This window comes from Artemia sp. Qi Xiang Cuo, chromosome 21 (genome assembly GCF_049724085.1).
Source record: "Artemia sp. Qi Xiang Cuo chromosome 21, ASM4972408v1, whole genome shotgun sequence".
NCBI lineage: Eukaryota > Metazoa > Arthropoda > Branchiopoda > Anostraca > Artemiidae > Artemia > Artemia sp. Qi Xiang Cuo.
The window spans coordinates 39,536,699-39,549,433 of NC_142814.1; the positions used below are offsets into that span (position 1 = coordinate 39,536,699).

The window sequence follows — 12,735 nt, forward strand, 5'->3', positions numbered from 1 at the left end:
TAGACCTGTCAAATAGCCTAGGCAAATTACCAGGACTCAGAAACCATAAGAGGTTTAACATTTTGCTTCGAAATGACTTTCAAAAGTATGTTTTTGGCCCTAAATTCAGGATATCCACTCTTTGACTATTGGAAAAAATTAGTTTATAAGCTTATATAGAATGGTACTATCCAATCTCCTTATAATAAAAATTATTTTAGTCATCTAGTTGGAAAATTTAACCCATCTGTATAGGAAAAATCTAAATTTGCCAACTAGTTGACTAATAACTTCTCCCCAGCAAAACTTTCATTTTCCAACTAGTTGACTAATAACTTCTCCCCAGCAACACTTAAATTTGCCAACTAGTTGGCAATAAACGTTGCCCCAGCAAAACTTTCCTTTTCCACCTAGTTGACTAATAACTTCTCCCCAGCAAAACTTTCATTTTCCAACTTGTTGACTATTAACTTCTCCCCGACAACACTTAAATTTTCCAACTAGTTGACAGTAAATGTTGCCCCAGCAAAACTTTTCTTTTCCAACTAGTTGACTAATAACTTCTCCCCAGCAAAACTTTCATTTTCCAACTAGTTGACTAATAACTTCTCCCATGCATACTCTTTCTCTCTCTCTCTCTATCTCTCTCTCTTTCACTATTTCTGTAACACTTTTCTCTTTTCAAACTACTGTCTTCCTATTAGTGGCTTATATTGTTTTTGTTTTTTTTTGTTAGGCAAAGAAAACAGCTTCATCTGCTGCTAACTTAGCTGCGCGAGCAAAATCATCATTAAATGGCTCCATTAGCTCCAAATCTCCACTTTTGAATTAAAATCAAAGTAAAGAACCATTATCTCATTCAAATGGCGATTTTATTGACATTCCTGTTAATGATTACAATGAAGTTGGCACGGATTTACCCTCACCTAGAAGTATTTTTTCAAAAGATGTTGATAGAAATATGATTGTGAAAAGTGAATTTAGTAGTGATATTAAATTTTTACAAGAATAAAATTATATGTTTCAGTTTATTGCTGTAATTTTATCAAAGCTTGTTACTATTCAGCTACAACTTCTGTCTCTCTCCCTGTTTCCTTCTCACTGGGAGATGTAATTTGAGTTATTTATTGGGCTTTGAAGCCAGGGATTTTTTTTATTAATTCCCTGGATAATTAGTCTTATAATACCTGGTCCCAAAAGTCAGATTAAATTTTTCAAAGCTTGGATGGTTACTCCTCCTGTCTGTTAAAGAAAACAGATGCATGTTTAAACGTTTTTTCGTTTCGATCTTTCACTACATTTACCTAAATTGTGTCTGTCACTTATGTAATATGTCTGTTCATGTAATGGGTGGCTATTTTTGTCTAATTTTTAAAATTTGCAATCAATGTTAATTCAAAATTATAATTTATATTCTTTTTACTATTTTGGAAATGAATTACGTTAGGAAAATGAAACTTTCAGGAATGGGTCTATGGGCTAAAGTATGTCACGGGAAGTTATTTTTAAGTACCTACCTCCACCCCTTCTCCCTCTAGAGGGTCCTGACCTTTGATGACCTTTAAAAATATGTGTGTAATAAAAGTGAAACCTTGCAAAATAGCTTATCTGCTTAAACGAAGTACATCAAAAATTTTTTCATCTTCTTAACATTGCTAGAAAATAATTTATAAGTTTTTAAATAATATTAAATAAATTCCCTAAATTTTGAAAAAAAAAACAACATAAATTTTCGAACTATTTGACTAAGAACTTCTCCCCACCAAAAATTTAATTTTACAAGTATTTGACTAATAACTTATCCCCAGAAAAATTTAATTTTGCCAACTATCTGACTAATAACTTATCCCCAGCAAAACTTAATTTTGCCATCTAGCTGGAAAGAAACATTGCCCCAGAAAACAATTCATTTTCCAACTAATAACTTTTCCCCAGCAAAACTTTTCTTTTCCAACTAGTTGACTAATAACTTATCCGCAGCAACACTTAAATTTGTCAACTAGTAGACAATAAATGTTGCCCCAGCAAAACTTTCCTTTTCCAACTAGTTGGAAAATGAATTGTTTTTTGGGGCAATGTTTCTTTCCAGCTAGATGGCAAAATTAAGTTTTGCTGGGGAGAAGTTATTAGTCAACTAGTTGGCAAAATTAAGTTTTCTGGGTATCAGTTATTGGTCAACTAGTTTGAAATAAAACGATAGTTTTACGTGACGGTCTAAAAACGTTACTAGTCAGCTAGTTGGCAAAATTAAATTTTCTGGGTAGAAGTTATTAGTCACACTAGTTGAGTAATAAGGAAAGTTTTTCTGGGGAGTAAGTTATTAGTCAACTTAGTTGGCAAATTTATGTTGCTCTTCTCAAAATTTAGTGAAATGTATTTACAGTATCTTTAAAACTTTATCAAATTAGGTCATTGAGCATAGTTATGAAGAGGAAAAAACTTATTGCTGTACTTCAGTTTAAGCAGATGATCTATATTGCAAGGTTTCACTTGTTAGTAAGACACATATCTTTTATAAGGTCATCAAAGGTCAGGACCCTCTAGAGGGAGAAGGGTGGACGGTAGGTACTTAAAAATACCTTACCGGGACATACTTTAGCCCATAGACTCATCCCTGAAAGTTTCATTGTCCTAACATAACCGCCTTTCCCAAATAGTCAAAAGTAGCTAAAGTAGAATTATTAAGCCAAAAAATTAATTATAAAATATCTAAAAATTAAGACTAAAAATATTCACTCCAGCAAAGGAAAAAAGACAGATCAATGAAGGAACATAATCATGGGAACTTAATAAACAAAAATCCATGGCTTCAAAACCCAATATATAACTCAAATTACATCTCCCATTAAGAGGGAGACAGGGAGAGAGACAGAAGTTGTAACTGAATATGCGTGTGTATCAGCTAATGGACAAGTACCGGTCATGTATGTATTGTTCTTTCTGTAACAACATCACTCCCCCCCTTCTGCTTGGTTTGACATAATATCAGGTTATATACAAAAGTTGCTCTTTTTATATAGGATTATGAACAGCTGGTATTGACAAAATATATGAAACTGTAAAAATGAGCCATTTTTTGGTTATATCTAAGCATTGAGGAGGGGGGTGGGTTAGTTGAGCCGGAATTTTCGATTTTATGCTAAACTTTTTTCCAAATATCATGGGAACTTTTTTGACGTTATACCCCCCTCCCAATCTGCGGTCCCATTTATAACTGTATAAATACATGTCATCGTAGTGTCAAATCTTGCTATGACATTCTTTCTTGTTACATTATTTCGTTTTCTTTAATATGTTAAATTAATTATTTTTTTGTAGATTTTTTTTTAATGTATTAATATGTATCACTACCGGACCATCAGGGGGGTGGGTGTATTTTAATAAAATAGGCAATGATATATGGAAATTGTACAAAATAAATAATTTAGTGGTACTGCTTGTGTGTATAGCATGTTTTTTTTCAGAAAGGGACTATCACTAAATACTTGACTTTAGAAAACGACAACCAGAGTAATGCCCATTTTTATGAAGAAGATAAGAGTCTTGTATCTATATAGGGTAGGATTACAGATTACTTAAAAACTGATTCATAGGGACCATGCAAGCTGGACTGGGGCCCCATTCCCCTGAAAACGAGAATTTCTTGGCATTTCCTTATTAAATTATAGACTTTTTATTATCCCCCTTAATTTTCTTAATTAAATCATTTCTAGTTCATTTTTTTTTACTCACTGATCTTTTTGTTCCATCTTCCTTTTATTTCTTTGTCACAATTTTTTTTTAATTTGTGAACTATTTTTCAACCACTTTCGAATGTTCAGTTACTTCACACTTTTATCAGTATAGCACAACGGTAAAAGCACAACCGGAGGCTGTCTTAACTTAGTTTGTAATTTTGGATGAGACATAATAATTTTTTAAATTTGAAAATTAAAAATTTGGAAATATTAAATATAAGTGAAAATTTGGGGCAAAAAATCGATTTTTTTGCATATTCGGGGCAAAAATCGTTTTGTTTTTCGCATTGTGCAAAATAACTGTTGTTTCGTATAAGAACTGAAGACAGCGATTAAAATATTTTTTGTTCGATAAAATAAAAACAAAACAAAAACTCTGTCACTTAGAATTGCTTAAATCTTCATGTTCGACCGATATAAATTTGAAGCTAGAAAAGGTGAAACTGAAACTGAGCCGGTCTAAGATATTAGACAGGAAGGGAGTGATTGAAATTATTTTTTGGATCTTTTTAAAAAGCTGGATTTATTACTATCGTTTTTCTTGAATTTTAGCAATAAAAAAAATCTAGTGAGTTTTCTTCTTATCTTCAAAAATCTAAATTACCTGTGTTCATTGATTTTCCTTTTATTTTGTACGTATTCCTCATCAACATTTTGTTTAAAACTCCAATAAGTACAATTAAAACAACAACAAGATCATCACAACAGTAGCTGTGATTTTATACAGGCATAAGGGGGGGGGGGGGTCTTTATTTACGTACGTTAAAAAGACATACGCAAGTGACCTTGAGAAAAAAGTAATGTACTGAAGGGAAATACGAAGCCAAAGTTATGATTGTATAATTTTTAGGAACCTTTTAAGAGTTGGAGGGAAAATTTTTAATGAGATTATGTCAAAATATATTGTTAAAATTATACAGGCAACAAATGTCCCCTCCCCCCTTTAAGTACCGCTCTTGATAGCAAAATTAAGGCACTATGCCTTGAAAAGAGACTTTCCTATCAAAAAAGCTACGTTTTTAAGAGTTGGACATTACGAAATTTTTTGGTCTGGCGGCAACCCTGGAAGTTATTTATTAGTCAGCTAGTTGGCAAAAGTAAGTTTTGCTGCGGAGAAGTTATTAGTCAACTAGCTGGAAAAGGAAAGTTTTGCTGGGGCAACATTTATTGTCAACTAGTTGACAAATTTAAGTGTTGCTGCGGATAAGTTATTAGTCAACTAGTTGGAAAAGAAAAGTTTTGCTGGGGAGAAGTTATTAGTCAACTAGTTGTCAAATTTATTTTATTTTTTTTAAATTTAGGAAATGTATTTACATATCTTTAAAACCTTATAAATTAGGTTTTAGCAGTTATGAAGAGGAAAAAATTATTGCTGTACTTCAGTTAAGCAGATGAGCTATATTGCAAGGTTTCACTTTTATAACAAAGATATTTTTAAAGGTCATCAAAGGTCAGGACCCTCTAGAGGGAGAAGGGGTGGAAGTAGGTACTTCAAAATACCTTACCGGGACATACTTTAGCCCATAGACTCATCCCTGAAAGTTTCATTGTCCTAACATAACCCCTTTCCCAAATAGTCAAAAGTAGCTAAAGTAGAATTTTACCTATTTTTGTCTTATTTTTAGAATTTATAATTAATTTTTTGGTAAAATTCTACTTTAGCTACTTTTGACTATTTTGGAAAGGGGTTATGTTAGGACAATGAAACTTTCAGGGATGAGTCTATGGGCTAAAGTATGTCCCGGGAAGGTATTTTGAAGTACCTACCTCCACCCCTTCTCCTTCTAGAGGGTCCTGACCTTTGATGACCTTTAAAAATATGTGTGTTATAACAGTGAAAACTTGCAATATAGCTCATCTTCTTAAATGAAGTACAGAAATAATTTTTTCCTCTTCATAAATTTGCTCAAACCTAATTTATAAGGTTTTAAAGATATGTAAATACATTTCCTAAATTTAAAAAAAATAACATAAATTTGACAACTAGTTGACTAATAACTTCTCCCCAGCAAAACTTTTCTTTTCCAACTAGTTGACTAATAACTTATCCGCAGCAACACTTAAATTTGTCAACTAGTTGACAATAAATGTTGCCCCAGCAAAACTTTCCTTTTCCAGCTAGTTGACTAATAACTTCTCCGCAGCAAAACTTACTTTTGCCAACTAGCTGACTAATAAATAACTTAACTTCTCCCCAGAAAAAATTAATTTTGCCAACTAGCTGGAAAGAAACATTGCCCCAGAAAACAATTTATTTTCCAACTAGTTGACTAGCAACTTTTCCCCAGCAATACTTTCTTTATCCAACTAGCTAGAAACAAACTTACCCTATAAACACTTTTGTTACCCATCTATTTTGGAAGTAACTTTTCCTCAGAATAATTTCTTAGTTAACGACGTGACGTAAATAGAAAAAAAAACATACTGTTCCCGGTCCACTGAAAATTGGCAGTATTTGCTTTTAACAAATGCGCTACAGCTAAGGTAAATCAAACAACTGAATTTAGGAGTAAATAGTCTTGAAGATAGTCTAACAGTTTTACCCCAGGTTCACAGAGATGCAATTTCACGTAAAAATGCACATTTTTGTGAAACCTGCCAAGTTCCATTCATTGTCTGATGTCCATTTCTGCAATTGTTCTAATATACATATATACATATATATATATATATATATATATATATATATATATATATATATATATATATATATATATATATATATATATATATATATATATATATATATATATATATATATATATATATATATATATATATATATTTCACGTGATGTTTTTTGGAAGAAGGAGAAGAAGCGTGATGATGGCTTGATGCTTGCATTGAAATATTTTAACTCATCCGTTGAAACGCATCCGTTTAAGCACTTATAGAATACCTGTAATGGTACGAATCTGAAAATTTTTTAGTTGTGTGATGCCAAAATTTCTAAGTGCACAGCCAGCTACAGCATCCAAGATCATTGGAGATGGTTCCAGATTAGGTTCGTAAGTCCCAGAAGATTGCGTTTGACCACAACGGGATATTTTACCGCCGTCCATACCTTCAAAAACCATTGATTGAGAATCAGATTCACCAGGATCGGGAAAATTAGAGAGAGAAACAGGTTGCCAATAGTTTTTTAAATGAGAATCAGATAGACCTGGATCAGAAAATTCCGAGAGAGATCCAGGTTGACTATTGTTAATGAATGATATATCTGAAATGGACAAAATTTCATGAGTGGATTCTTCATTTCTGCCCAGGGATTCGACAGAACTATCTGGCTGTATGAAAGCTTCTTGGCCAAGGGCGGTCAACATTTTACAAAGTTCGGGGACTGTGGGACGACTTTTCGGGTCAAACTTGCAACATTTCAAAAAAATTTCTTTTAAAGAATTTGACATGTTCTCATGACAGGGCAAAACTCCACGGCGAATTTTATCGACTATCAGGTCGACAGGAAAGCCATCTTTTTCAAAAGGAAACTTGATCGTGAAATCATGCAGCTCATATAAAAACATTCCAAAAGAAAAGACGTCACAAGCCAAGGTAGGACGTTTGCCATCGCATCTTTGCGGGCTCAAAAAACAAACGGTACCACCGTGATTTTCCTGAGACTGATCTTGCGTAGTTGAAGTAATTACTGATGTTGCAAGCGAAAATCGGCTTTCTCCAAAATCTGATAGTTTAAAGATCCAAGAATCGTCGTCCTCTTTATTTTGAGTGACCAAAATGTTAGCTGATTTTAGATCAGCATGAATAATATTGATTGAGTGAAGATACCTTAGCCCCTCAGAAATCTGGCAAGCCATTGAATTAAATAAGGGAGGAGCAATTTTCCTACTAACTCCACTACTCAAGACGGACATGAAACCAAGCATTTGTCTGGCAGTATTAAAGACATGTGGATTCCCATCTTGATCTGTCAAAACTTTTTCACAGTATTCGAGGCCTAGGGTCATTTCCTTCACACATACAAATCTAATTCCAACAACATTTTCATGACTTGCTTTACAAATGGCAGCAGCTTCTTTTAGAATAATTGACTCGTACTCGACATTACCGCGAATTCCAAAATACTTTTTGAAGGCTACTTTTTCCCCGCGAAAAAGACCTACGGAAACCTCACAAGCCCTCCCACTCTCAATTACTGTTTCTGAAAGTGGAACGGCGTCGATCAATAACTCTTTCGATATAACCGGATTCAATTTCGGTTTGGCAAAACATGGTACTTTCAAGCTGAGAGCCATGGCACTAACACCACATAGAAAAAAGGAAAAAAAGAGGAAAAAATGGAAAGAACGAAATAATGCCGTCTTCAAGAATCGTTGCTACACAAAACGCCTAAACTAGGCAAGGGCACTTACTTCACAAATATCATTTGATATTACTTCGTAGACAGTCAGAGGTAGTTCCATAAATTAGACCTGAAATAAAAGCTATACTAAATGAGAACTATCCTAACGGAATTTATGCCAAGATACACTGACAAAGGCACAAAACAAACTACACAAGGTTGGAGCTTGTAGTGAAAGAACTCCAGAATTTTACCATCCAATTTTTAGTCTACACCAGACTTTAATTTCATTAAATGTATCCAATATGTCCAACTTGGTAATTGCCAGCCTACAAAAAAAGAAAATGCACTACTTAATGAAAAAAAATGATAAAAAATTACACAAAAAGATTAAAAAAATCACCCACTCTAATTACTATATAACATTGATTTTTGTTTACCTATTTATATTTTCTAGTATGTGTTAACTTGTTTAATCTTTTTTTATGTTCTTCTCGCTGACTTGAAGCCAAAATTTTTAGACTTCTTCAAAACTTCTAACTTCTTAAAAAAATCATAAAGTGTAAAGGTGGGTTCTAAATCTTATTAACCAATCAAAAATAAGTCCAAAGATTACACAGCCTACCCAGATATATAAAAAAAAAATATTTTTTCAAGTGTTGAATAAGATACTCTTAATATTTTATGCTTTTAATTGCAATTTGCCTAAATTTAACTAAAGGACACAAGAAATATAAAGGATCTTTAGGTGCTTAGTTCAATACAGCATGTTTTTTTTTGGGGGGGGGGATATTATTACAGTAATTTGACATTATATTACAGTAATTTGAAAAGCAATGAGTAACCTTAAAAGGGATTTTAAATTACTTATCTACAGAACAGCATTTAATCGTTGTCTTTTGCATCATTTTTGTTATGTTTTCATTTTTTTTGTGGTTGGTTTATGGCTCAAATAATTATAAGGAATATTGAGAACATATATAGAGCAAAACGTGTAGAGCTACTAGAGAGTCTTCTTGAAAGCTTGAGCTATTAATTATGCGATTGGCTTGTTTCTTCTTTTGTTCTTTATATATAGATATATAGGTTCGTCAGCTGATAGACAAGTAACGGTCTTAGGCCTCATAAACTGGGAGGCAAGGTATACGAAAATTACAATTGTGACAATCCTTTGTCAATAAAGTACCTTAATAGTAGTGTAAAAAAAAACGAATTTAATCATGTGCTGGGCCTGGCCTAGAATCGCCACTGTTATTATACCATTACAAAATACTTAGAAATAAATACAAACATCAGTTGAAATAGATTGTCTAGTAAAATTTTTTAAGAAAGAAAAGTAAAGAAGATACTTAAAAACTCAGAATCCCTTTCAATTAAGATAGTTTTTGAGAAAAATCTTAATTAATATCTTATAATTAATTAAGTATAGTGTAATATCTTAGAACTCTTAGTCAAAATTTAATTGTTTATTAGGACTACATGACATTAGATATTGAATAGATTCTAGAATAAAACTATTGAACAACAAGAAGTAAAGAAGATACTTACTAACTCAGAATCACTTTTAATTAATATAGTCTTTAAGAAAAATTTAAATTAATATCTTGTAAATAATTAAGTAAAGTGTAATATCTTAGCGCTCTTAGTCAAAATTTAATTGTTTTATTAGGACTACACTATTTACACTATCACTATCACTATATATATATATATATATATATATATATATATATATATATATATATATATATATATATATATATATATATATATATATATATACTCCGGAGTTTTAATATCTGAGGTTTGAACTATTTTTAACAAATGGTCACCTTAACATTTTTATCTGATGTGTTTGGGGAAGAAAAAGACGTGGAAGGGGAAGGGAGGGGCTAGTTGCCCTCCGATATTTTTTGTATTCTCAGAAAATGAGCTAGAAATTTCAATTTCGAATTAAATGAGCCCTCTCTGAAGTTTATACGAGCATCCCTTCCATAAGAACCATATATACCCCCAAGGTATAACTTACAACACCTGACCCTGGGCCTTGGGGGGTTGTGTTGACACCAAAGTTTCTGTTATCTGACCTTTGAACTATTTTTAACAAAATGGTTACCTCAAAATTTTCATTGGATACATTTGGGAAAAAGGGCACAGGGGGGGGAGGCTATTTGCCCTCCAATCTCTTTTGACTCTCAAAACCGAACTAGAACTTTCAATTTTCATTCAAATGAGCCCTCTCTGAAGTTTGTACGAGCATTCCTTCCATAAAAACCATATATTCCCCCAGGACATAACTTAAAATACCGGCACTTGGGCCCTGGGGAGGGGGGGGGGTGGTTACCCCGGAGTCTTTGGACTCTTAAAAGGGGCTCTAGAACTCTCGATTTCCAAACAAATGAACCGCCTTTGAAGTTTATGCGATGACTCCTTCCATATGAAGTGCCTCTGAGGAAAAAAATATAAATAAATACAGTAATAACAACAAAACATTTGAGCCGTATGGCCTTTACTATAGGCAATACTATAGTGTTGCCTCTGATAAAGGGATTTCACCTTAACCAACTCATCCTAACACAAAAAGCATATTATTACCAAACACTACGGTATTTACCTTATTTTCAAGAGCCTGCAGATATTGATTTCAGCTTTTAAATACTTTTTGCAGCAACAGCACATTGCAGAACTTGAATCACAATTCTTTTCTTCTTTAAAAAGGCTTGATCAGACCACAGAAGAACCAGGCAATATTTTGAGCGAGTTTAGTCAACTAGTTGGAAAATTAACTGTTTTCTGCGGCAATGTTTCTTTCCAGCTAGATGGCAAAATTAAGTTTTGCTGGGGAGAAGTTATTAGTCAGCTAGTTGGCAAAAGTAAGTTTAGCTGGGGAGAAGTTATTAGTCAACTAGTTGGAAAAGGAAAGTTTTGCTGGGGCAACATTTATTGTCAACTAGTTGGCAAATTTAAGTGTTGCTGCGGATAAGTTATTAGTCAACTAGTTGGAAAAGAAAAGTTTTGCTGGGGAGAAGTTATTAGTCAACTAGTTGGCAAATTTATGTTGTTTTTTTGGTCAATATATACAAAATCATATTATTGAGTTAGGACTAAAGTGAATACACCATTCAATGCCTTTTTTATGCTGATTACGAATATAATAAGCATTTCTATAGAAAATAAATTTCGGCCCCCCCCCCTTATATAGGCTATACCTAACCCAACCTAACCTAACTCTGAATTTGCATATATAGGGGGTGGGCTGAAATTCTTTTCCTATAGAAATGCTTATTATATTCGTAATCAGCATAAAAAAAGGCATCGAATGGTGGATTCACTTTAGTCCTAACTCAATAATATGATTGATATGATATATTGACCGTTTTTTTTTTTCAAAATTTAGGAAATTTATTTAGATGTCTTTAAAACCTTATAAATTAGGTTTGAGCAAAGTTATGAAGATGACAAAATTATTGCTGTATTCATTTAAGCAGATGATCTATATTGCAAGGTTTCACTTTTATAACACATAATTTTAAAGGTCATTGTAGGTCAGGACCCTCTAAAGAGAGAAGGGGTGGAAGTAGGGACTTCAAAATACCTTACCGGGACATACTTTAGCCCATAGACTCATCCCTGAAAGTTTCATTTTCCTAACATAACCCCTTTCCAAAATAGTCAAAAGTAGCTAAAGCAGAATTTTACAGAAAGTTGTGCTGGGGAGAAGTTATTAGTCAACTAGTTGGAAAAGGAAAGTTTTGCTGGGGCAACGTTTATTGTCAACTAGTTGGCAAATTTAAGTGTTGCTGGGGAGAAGTTATTAGTCAACTAGTTGGAAAATGACAGTTTTGCTGGGGTGAAGTTATTAGTCAACTAGTTGCCAAATTTAGATTTTTCCTATACAGATGGGTTAAATTTTCCAACTAGATGACTAAAATAATGTTTATTATAAGGAGATTGGATAGTACCATTCTATATAAGCTTATAAACTAATTTTTTCCAATAGTCAAAGGGTGGAGTCCCCTAAATTCATTACTGTTTCATTACTAAAGTTTCATTAATAAAGTTCATTACTAAAGTTTCATTCTCCTAACCTAACCCCTTTCCAACATAGCAAAAAGCAGCTAAACTAGAATTCGACCCAATTCAAAAACGAATTTTACACAGAATCGTTATTTTAAATAAAATCACCCTTTATGACAGTCATGGACTAATTATTCTAAACAGCAAATACCCTGATATTTTTCAAAAGTTGCTCATGAGTTTTGAATTAAATATTTTGCTCATTTTTAATACTGTCATGTTAAAATTTTGATTTATACCTAACAAAGCCCTAAAATTATACTTTTCGGAAAAAAATGTACCGGAAACTAAAATTTTAGCATCTTCCTTGGAATAGTACTCTTTAACAAATATACAATCTCTTCCTTTGCCTTTTTTTCTTTATTTTCTCCTTTTTCTTTTGTATCATTGATTTTATTCATTTATTTCCTCAAAATCTAAGACATTCTAAAGATGTCGTTAATTTGATATTTAACACCCTAGTTTTTTTTTCATCATACATAATGTCAAATCGTGGGTGTGGGTTTCACTTCCTGTAATTTCTATATTTTGTTTTTTCTGGATAGTAAAGCCAGTCCAAAAAAATTTGACTTTATTTCTGCTCATTTTTGATTTAATGTAGCTCCTTACTTTTCTTTGAAAGGATTATTTTGTGGAAAAACG

General features: G+C 32.7%; 1 protein-coding gene and 1 pseudogene across 2 annotated transcripts in view; both read right to left on the reverse strand.

Annotated features, from left to right (window-relative positions):
* Window positions 1–12,257, reverse strand: part of LOC148939537 (thimet oligopeptidase pseudogene) — a 68,645-nt pseudogene extending 56,388 nt beyond the window's left edge. The window contains exon 1 of the transcript XR_016143531.1: window positions 12,202–12,257. The product of XR_016143531.1 is annotated as a thimet oligopeptidase pseudogene (transcript). The remainder of the gene's footprint in view (window positions 1–12,201) is intronic.
* Window positions 6,605–8,338, reverse strand: LOC148939538 (uncharacterized). The gene is made up of 2 exons (XM_089106905.1): window positions 6,856–8,338; window positions 6,605–6,738 (listed from the first exon to the last, which is right to left on the reverse strand). The coding sequence occupies exons 1-2, from the start codon at window positions 7,967–7,969 to the stop codon at window positions 6,605–6,607; spliced, it is 1,248 nt and encodes a 415-aa protein (XP_088963031.1). The 5' UTR covers window positions 7,970–8,338.
* Window positions 12,258–12,735: the final 478 nt, after the last annotated feature.